General features: G+C 36.4%; 1 protein-coding gene across 1 annotated transcript; it reads left to right on the top strand.

The window, feature by feature from the left end:
- Nucleotides 1–734: 734 nt before the first annotated feature.
- On the top strand, nucleotides 735–2,361 carry LOC114841638 (soma ferritin-like; the record flags this gene model as incomplete). Its single annotated transcript, XM_029126699.1, has 2 exons — nucleotides 735–926; nucleotides 1,919–2,361. Coding segments are annotated over 2 exons (453 nt in total), but the record flags the coding sequence as incomplete, so codon positions are not given.
- Nucleotides 2,362–8,316: the final 5,955 nt, after the last annotated feature.

The following is an 8,316-nucleotide window of genomic DNA, read 5'->3' as shown; positions in this document are numbered from 1 at the left end:
GACTTTGGCTGCATTTTTTCCTTGGGTTTTGCAGTTTTTTTGTTATTTCCATAAGATCACGGATTAAATGACTACTTTTTCAAAAATTCATAATAAATTAACCATGCTCCCCAGCAGTCTGAAACTTTGCACACGCCTTTTCCATTATTTAAAGAATACGTAAAAAAAAAGAAAAAAATGGCTGCTTTTTTTCTATTCCTCCGGGCTCGCCCGATTATCCTTAACTTAATACAGGGCATTATGATATTTTCTATTGCGTTAGTTTCGTAATAGCATTCTCCCATGACAAAATCATTGCATTTATAGAAAACAAAAGTCTATTTATTTGAAGCAATCATTCGAGAACTTGATAGAGAACCTGCGAAGATACAAATTGAGTTTAAGTACATGGAAATCCTGTAAAAAGTTTGACTTGAAAAAAAAATTGTAAGAGAACTCTCGCTAATATTCTTTAATGGAAATTTTTTATCGTCACTGAATGCTAATTTAATCGTTCATTTACAATTGTATTATATTCAAGAAACCTTTAGTGAAGTCTAATAATTCTACGTGTGTCACGTTTGAAATCGAACAGTGGAATTTATAGAAAACCAATTTTATTGCAAGGATTTAGTACCAATTTTATGGTCCAGCTTAGATATTCTTTTAATCAATGAAATTTTTTAAAAATTCTACTCCAGACTCTTTCTTATTGAACCACTTGTCACATCTTTTTGTTATTTTTCTCCCTTAAGGCGTCCTATTTTGGTCAAGTTGATGTTGCTCTACCAGGCTGTGAATCCTATTTCATGCACATGCACCAAGAAGAACACGATCACGCATTGAAGTTATTACATTACATAAAAACTCGTGGTGGGCGTATCGATCTCTGCGCAATCAATCCCCCGGACAAACAGAACTGGCAGAACCCTCAACATGCATTTCAAGTACAGGCGTATACTGGCGAATTTCTTGTCTTCGGGTCCCATATAACATTTACTAGGGGAGGGTGGGTCAATACAGGCAGCAGATTTAAATGATCAGTTGAATTGGATCAAATCTACGGTTCGGACTTCATTTGAAATTTATAAAAATAAGCATATTGTCATAACGCTGCGTCGTAGGAGTTGTAAAGTAAAGCAAAAACAGGGTAAAATGGACATTTCGATTCCTTCGTCAATTGTTTGGGTTTCAATAATGTCATTCAATTTCTCAAACTCTAGTCATGACTGCGATTTTCATATTGAAAAAAAAAATCATTTTTGACATTTATCGTGAGGGGTGGTTTTATAGTGATTTCCTTTGTAAGTAGAAAATTAGCCATCTTACAAATTTCGCAAATGAACAAAAGGTCAGTTGTTTAGGGCGTGCAATTGTTCATTGAAAAAAAAAAAATTATTTCAAAGTATTTTTAATAGTAAAACAGGAAATCCAAAGCTACTCAATATTTCAAACGTCAATGCAAAATTTAATAGAAATGAAGTTTATTTGTTCATACTCTCTATAAAAAGATACCGACATAATTCCGTTGAAAAATTTCTGGATTAAAAGTTGAATAGGACCAACTTTTTCGGGTATTCATTTTACCCCACTGTTGAATAATTTTTCGCTTGTGGATTTTGCCTAAAAGCAATTTTTTAAAATTCAATTATTGAAAATTTTTTGAATGCCCATTTTAGTCCATCCTATACGAATTTATCAAGTGTCCATATTGCTCAATGAAACAATTATCAAAAATTTCAATTTGGAAAAAAAATTTTTTTTCGCAAATTTTTTGAGTGTCCATTTTACCCCAGATGTCCCTATTGTCCCACCCACCCCTATATGAAAAATAGTGGGGGAATGGGTATCGAAGACTACAATCTCTCCAATACTACAATGAAATGAAACATTGCATTAACAATTACCAAAAGGACATTACCTGTTATGATCCTTCCAGACAGCACTAGATCTGGAGATATCAGTCACAGATGATCTTGTCGCTATCAACGGTATTGCTGAAAAATACGGCGATCTAGATGTCAGTGATTTTATCATCACCAACTTCATCGACGATCAAATGAAAAGTATTAGCGAAATGGCGAGATTTGTAACCGTTCTCTCTGGCATTGACGATAACGCCATCGGTCAATTTATTTTTGACAGAGATTTATTAAAACATTATATCCCACGAAACTTTAATGTTCTACGAAAATCGTGATACCCCAAAAAACAATCATCACAGAAATAAAAAAATTGAATTCTTATAATCATTATTTTTACTCATGGGTCTAGGTTTATCGGGGCCGAATACCTCCAGCAATCATCGACTGAAAAAAAACTGATAGGGGCAAACTTCTAGAGATTAACATGTGGGAAAAAAGCACTGACAAATCGACATTGATTTCCTGGGATAAAAACTGAGTAAACATATCCCAATAAAAAAGATTCATGAGTGAAAACTGTCATGGCGACCTCCCACTTGCCAGATGGGAAATCCCACAGGTCCCCACTCCTTCCTTAGTACCACTGCACAGCCTTTAGGGCGCAGAACGTCTGGGGCTCCGTTTGAATCGTTTGAATTCGATCCGCAACGACGGTATGACGATACTCCGGTTACTTTGATGACTGTTGTGAAGGAGTTAGTGTTTAAAATGACGTAAATGAGTAAATGAATGATTAAATTTCCTAGAGGTTGAATATTGTAATGTTCAAATTCTTCCGGGATCACGAGGAGATAGTGTAACTTCACAAATGGCTCAAACGGACGGTCGATTTCACGAGGGTCAAACGGCACGAGGTTCACAAGGGCCATGAGGGGAAAAATCAAATTTCACCAGGTTCGAAGGGCGTGAGGGCTCATGAGGGAATCGAGGGCTACAAGGGGAAAATCAAATTTCACTAGGGTCAAACGTCGTGAGTGCTCACGAAGGCCACGAAGGGAACAAGGAGCACAAGGATCACAAGGGTTACGAAAGGAAAATTAGATTTTGCAATGATCCAACTGTCACGAGAACAGTGGTATCAATTATTGAGCGTTATTGAACTTTCTACGTTTATTATTTGGGGCCCTGAAAAGGGCCGGCCGGCTCTGAAAAGAACCATTTATGGAGTTTTGAAGAATCTAAAGAGGGCTAAAAAAACATTATGGATTAGTCAAAAGTTTCTTGATATTCTACAGAATCCTGGAAAGAACTGATACGTGAAGCAGCACAGAAAATGTGATTAAGATAAAACTCGACTAAACTTTTATTTCTCACAGTATATAACTATAAGGGCTTCGAATAGTTGACGTTGGAAAGGGGAAGAGTTATTGAAATTATCAGTCAACGCGCACTGTCAAGGCTAAGGGGTTGTGATGAAGCAAGTGAATGCGACGAGGCTGAGAATGAATTCTAGTATTTTATGACTTTTGTTTAGGATACAAATTTTCTAAGTTTTTTTACTTGCATTGTGTAATGCAAAAAGAAACCGAATGGGGCGGTGATCAGCGATAATCAGGCGGTAATCATTTAACAGAAAAATCCAAATCTAAAAATTCTAACAAAAATTCAAAATCTATTGAATTCGGCCGGTTGAATATCGAATAGAATCAGCGCGAAATGCAAATAGAATTTTTCAGTAAAATTCCAATAGAAATATTATAGAAACCCTATAGAGTTCCAATTGAATTTCTTCATACATGGGACACGTTCCTCAGAAACTTCAGAAAGACTTCAGTCCGAGGTAGTCCTTCAGCCTATGCACATATTGCACATCCTGTAGGACTTGAAAGGTCCCCGAGGTAACTTAGGTGATATCTATGTTTTTGGGTGCGCTGATTCCGAATTTGTCGGGTACTTTTTGAAAATACTGTCAGTTCTATTGTTTATAAACAATTTAATTGTTTATAACGCATTATCTCGGGAACTATGGCAGATAGAGAAAAACTTCCAAATGATAAAAGGTTGCTCTAGTCATTTACAATCATTCTCCTCTTTTGCAAAATTTCGATAAAATGACTAATTAAAAAGTTATATGCGATCGAAGTGTTGCGCGACCGACGAGAGGCCGCTGACGGGTCGAGCGTTGAGGCTTTGACTCTTCCATGCGCTCTCATCCAAATTTTCTCTCTGGTCTCGATTTTTCACGATTTTCTTTTCGCGGAAATAATACAGGCCACATTTTCCACGAATTTGTGTGTAGATAACGTAAACTGCCTGGGTATTTTCGAAAAATAAAAGCCTCTCCGAGTCAGTTCTCTCGTGTCATTCGTACGCGAAAGTCCGTGGATTACATCGAGTGGATGTTGCACTGAAATAAGAGTGAAGAATTGATCTGAATTGAGTCTTCACTGACATTATGGAGGGTCAAGGAGTGTGTTTACGAGTTCCTGAGGAATTGAAGATTAATTTATGTGTGATTTGTCAGAAGGGAGGGGACGTGTCAACTGGGGAGACAGGACGTCAACGTATACGTGATGCTGCAAAAACTTGATCCTCTCCATTTTGGCTATCATCGAAAACCGAATCTACTTCTAGTCCCCAAGAAAATTATCGATCTCTATCCCCCAATGTCTCAATTGGTTCCTAACTGTCGTTGTACTAAATGCACAAGAATCTCTTGCCGATGTTTTAGTGATGGTTTACCATGTATCAGATTCTGTCGATGTGTGATCGCAGGAACATGCCAGAATATTGAGAATAAAGACATTTGATTATTAAAAATTGAGTTTTTCGATCTTAAAATTTCATTATTCTATTTTATTACGATAATATTCCAATGAATTTACACGAATTGGTTGATTTTCCGTTAGATAATCAAACGAGGTCACCAGAAAACGAAGCGGTACACCTTCAAGATGCGCGCTCTTATGACAGAGCGCGCGCTCCACAGTCAGGTCGGTCGCGCAACACTTCAATCGCATATAACTCTTTAATTACTCATTTTATCGAAATTTTGCAAAAAAAAAGAATGATTGTAAATGACTAGAGCAACCTTTTGTCATTTGAAAGTTTTTCTCCATCTGCCATAGTTCCCGAGATAATGCGTTATAGACAATTAAATTGTTTATAAACAATAGAACCGACAATATTTTTAAAAAGTACCCGATAAATTCGGAATCAGCGCACCCAAATACATAGATATCACCTAAGTTACCTCGGGGACCTTTCAAGTCCTACAGGATGTGCAATTGTGCATAGGCTGAAGGACTAAGGTGCTTTTATGTATGTAGTGAATGAAAAATGCAAAATTCTGACACTCTGAGTGATGAACATTTGGCAAATATTGGGCTGTAACAAAAGCGCTCCGGTGCAGTGGTAAAGGATAAATTACCTTTTTTTTAAAGCACAATATTAAATTTTCTTTTTTTTTTTATAGTTAATCAATCGCGTATAACAAATCGCAAAAAGTTGGTAAAAATCCAAAATATACTGTTTTTTTTTCAATTAAAATGCTAAAGATACATATTAAACTCGAGAGTCACTGAGTGGCCATAAGTTTAAAGGAAGAAAATAATGTCAATATTTTTTTTCAGACTAGTTTTTAAGTTGTAAATTTTGTAAATTATGTATATAGAAGTACTTAATAAAAAACTTGGTTAAACAAAAAAAAAGTGGTAAAGGATGGACGCTTGAGTGCTGACGATCCAGGTTCGATTCCCGGCGAGTTCTTTTTTTTCTTTTTTTTTCATTTTTGTTTATATCAATTATTATATTGCATGCTTGACCCAAGCGGTCTTTGATTTTCCTCTCGTGGCCCTCGTCAGCCTGATGACAGTTGACTCTTAGGAAATTCATTTTTTCCCTCCTGACCTTCATGAGCCTCCTGTAAGATTTCATTTGGCCCTTGCGACCCTGGTGAGCCTCGTGGAATTTAATTTTCCTCGTGTGAACCTCGTTCCTTTCGTGGCCCTCGTTTATTTCGTGAGCCCCGTGGCCCTCGTTTCTTTCGTGAGCCTCGTCACGTATGAAAAAATCGTATAGAAAGTTTCTATACGATTTGCGTATAGAATTTCTATAGGTTTTTCGTATATGATATTCGGATATTTCTATACAAAAATTCCCTATACGGATTATTTCTATACGAATTCGTGTAAAAATTCGTATAGAAATGAACCGTATAGGAAATTTTCGTATAGAAATATCCAAATATCATATACGAAAAACCTATAGAAATGCTATACACAGTCCGTATAGAAAGATTCTATACGATTTTTTCCTACGTGGTGGCCCTCGTTTTGTTCGGGAGCCTCGTGGCCCTCGTTTCTTTCGTGAGCCTTATGGCCCTCGTTTCTTTAGTGAACCTCGTGGCCCTCAAGACAATTTTTTTTCTGGCAGCCCTCATGAGCCCCTCGACGTTTAACCCTCGTGAAATTTAACTTTCCCCTAACTTCAACCCTCCTCCCTCTCAGCATTCCCTTAGGCCCTTGTTTGTCACATATTCAGTCTTACCTTCTGTTCTGACTTTCAGGCCTAAACCTCGCGATCCTTCATTTTGACCCTTATTCCTGAGTGTATGTTTTACCTGTATGCAATTCCGTATTTAACGGTAATTCATACCTTCGATTAATGAAATTTGTTTTTTTTTTTTGGAAATTTAGAAAATCGTGAAATAATTAATCATGTTAATTTTTTATTAACTATTGATCACATAATTATGTATGTTTGGACATATATAATCGGTTATGCAAATAATCGTTGATCTTTCCAGCTCGACTATTGATTGATGAATAATTCGGAATTTGAATACTGGATGATTGGTAAAATAATTCAAATTTTTATAAGTTTGATTAATTGAAAATTTCAGAAATTAAGGCTACTTGAAATTTATGGCTATGGCGATGTCTGATTTTCAGGCTTCAATCTCTTTTTTGAGATTTCCAACACAATTTTCCGGTTTTACCTTTGCTTCTTTAATCAATTATGTCAATCGAATTGTTTTTCAATCAATCATGGCAAATCAATTATTAAAAGAACATGTTAAGCTTGTACATTTTCGATGGATATAAAGAAATCAGCTACAAGGAAGACAGATAATTAATAAGTAATTATTAAGTAGAATGGTGCACTAATATAATCAATACTGCACTCGTGTGATAAATATAGCATTAGTGCATCACTATTCTTTATTTATAATTATTTTTGTTTTGCATTATATTTATTTTCTCCCTATTCAAACGATTTTCCGGAATTTAATTTGCTGGGTTATAGCCACAGGCTTTGCGCTTCTCCAGTAGTGGGGACCTGGGGAGTGCGCGAGAGAACTGCGCATGAAATTCCCACGCGTGGCATTTTTCCCCTCATCTGGCATCACAGAGTTACCGAAATAGCGGTCGGCCAGACCAAAGAGGATTGACTAAAGTAGAGGCTCAGATCTCGGGGTTAGACTGACCCCAAGCCAAAAGTAGTTCGACCCCAACGGAGGGATGCCGCCACGGTCGAATCTGACGGCTGGGCGAACTGCCTGTGCGGGTAACTTGGCAGTAGCAGTCCCGCGTGATGCCAGATGAGGGGAAAAATCCCACGCGTGGGAATTTCATGCGCAGCTCCCTTGCGCACTCCTCGGGTCCCCGCCACTACCGCACAGGCTCAACGCCCATAAATAATACCCGATAAATTAAATTTCGCGATGGAACTCTCAATTAATTAATTAAAGCGAATGAAATTGATGGTATTATTATTTTTTTCAACATTTTAGTTATTAATAATATTTAATAACAATGGAAAGCTCAGTTTACTGTTAAAAATTCTTTAAAAATTGAGCAAAAGATTGATAAAAATATTGAAAGTGAATTTGAAATCGGTTTGGGATCAATTCGTCTATGAAATTGCTTATCCTATTGCGAAATTGCATTTTCCTATTCATTTTCAAAATTCTACTTTATTTTTTATTAGATTTTTTATTAGATTTCAGGGACTTTAAGATTTAATAAGAAAGTTTCCTAAGTTTTAATAGTGTTTAAGCATTTTTGTCGTTATAACGACCGGAAAATTGCAATTCCATTAAATATTTTATAATTTTTTTCAATTTTCAATCCCACAATATTTATCATTTGTACATAGAAAAGGAAATATACGAAATTTCAGAATTTATTCTCAGAAATACGTCATGAAGGTTAAAAGTCATGAAAGGGAGGATCAAATGCCGTAAGATTCACAAGGGTAAGGGTGAAACACTGCGAGGGTAACAACAGGAAAATCCAATTTCCCGCAAATCGCGGGTGCAATCGTCTCCAGTACAAGAGAATACATTTTGCAAATATAACAAGATTCATTAGCTTTATTAAATTTTCCACGTTTATCATTTTGTGGCCCTGAAAAGGGCCGGTGGTTTCTGAAAATAACCATTTCTGGGTTCTGAAAAGAACCATTTCTG

The sequence above is a fragment of the Diachasma alloeum genome, unplaced genomic scaffold, assembly GCF_001412515.2.
Source record: "Diachasma alloeum isolate Michigan unplaced genomic scaffold, Dall2.0 Dall_scaffold_01730, whole genome shotgun sequence".
Classification (NCBI taxonomy): Eukaryota; Metazoa; Arthropoda; class Insecta; order Hymenoptera; family Braconidae; genus Diachasma; species Diachasma alloeum.
The sequence above is the reverse complement of the archived record's forward strand: the minus strand, read 5'-3'. Positions and strand labels throughout refer to the sequence as shown.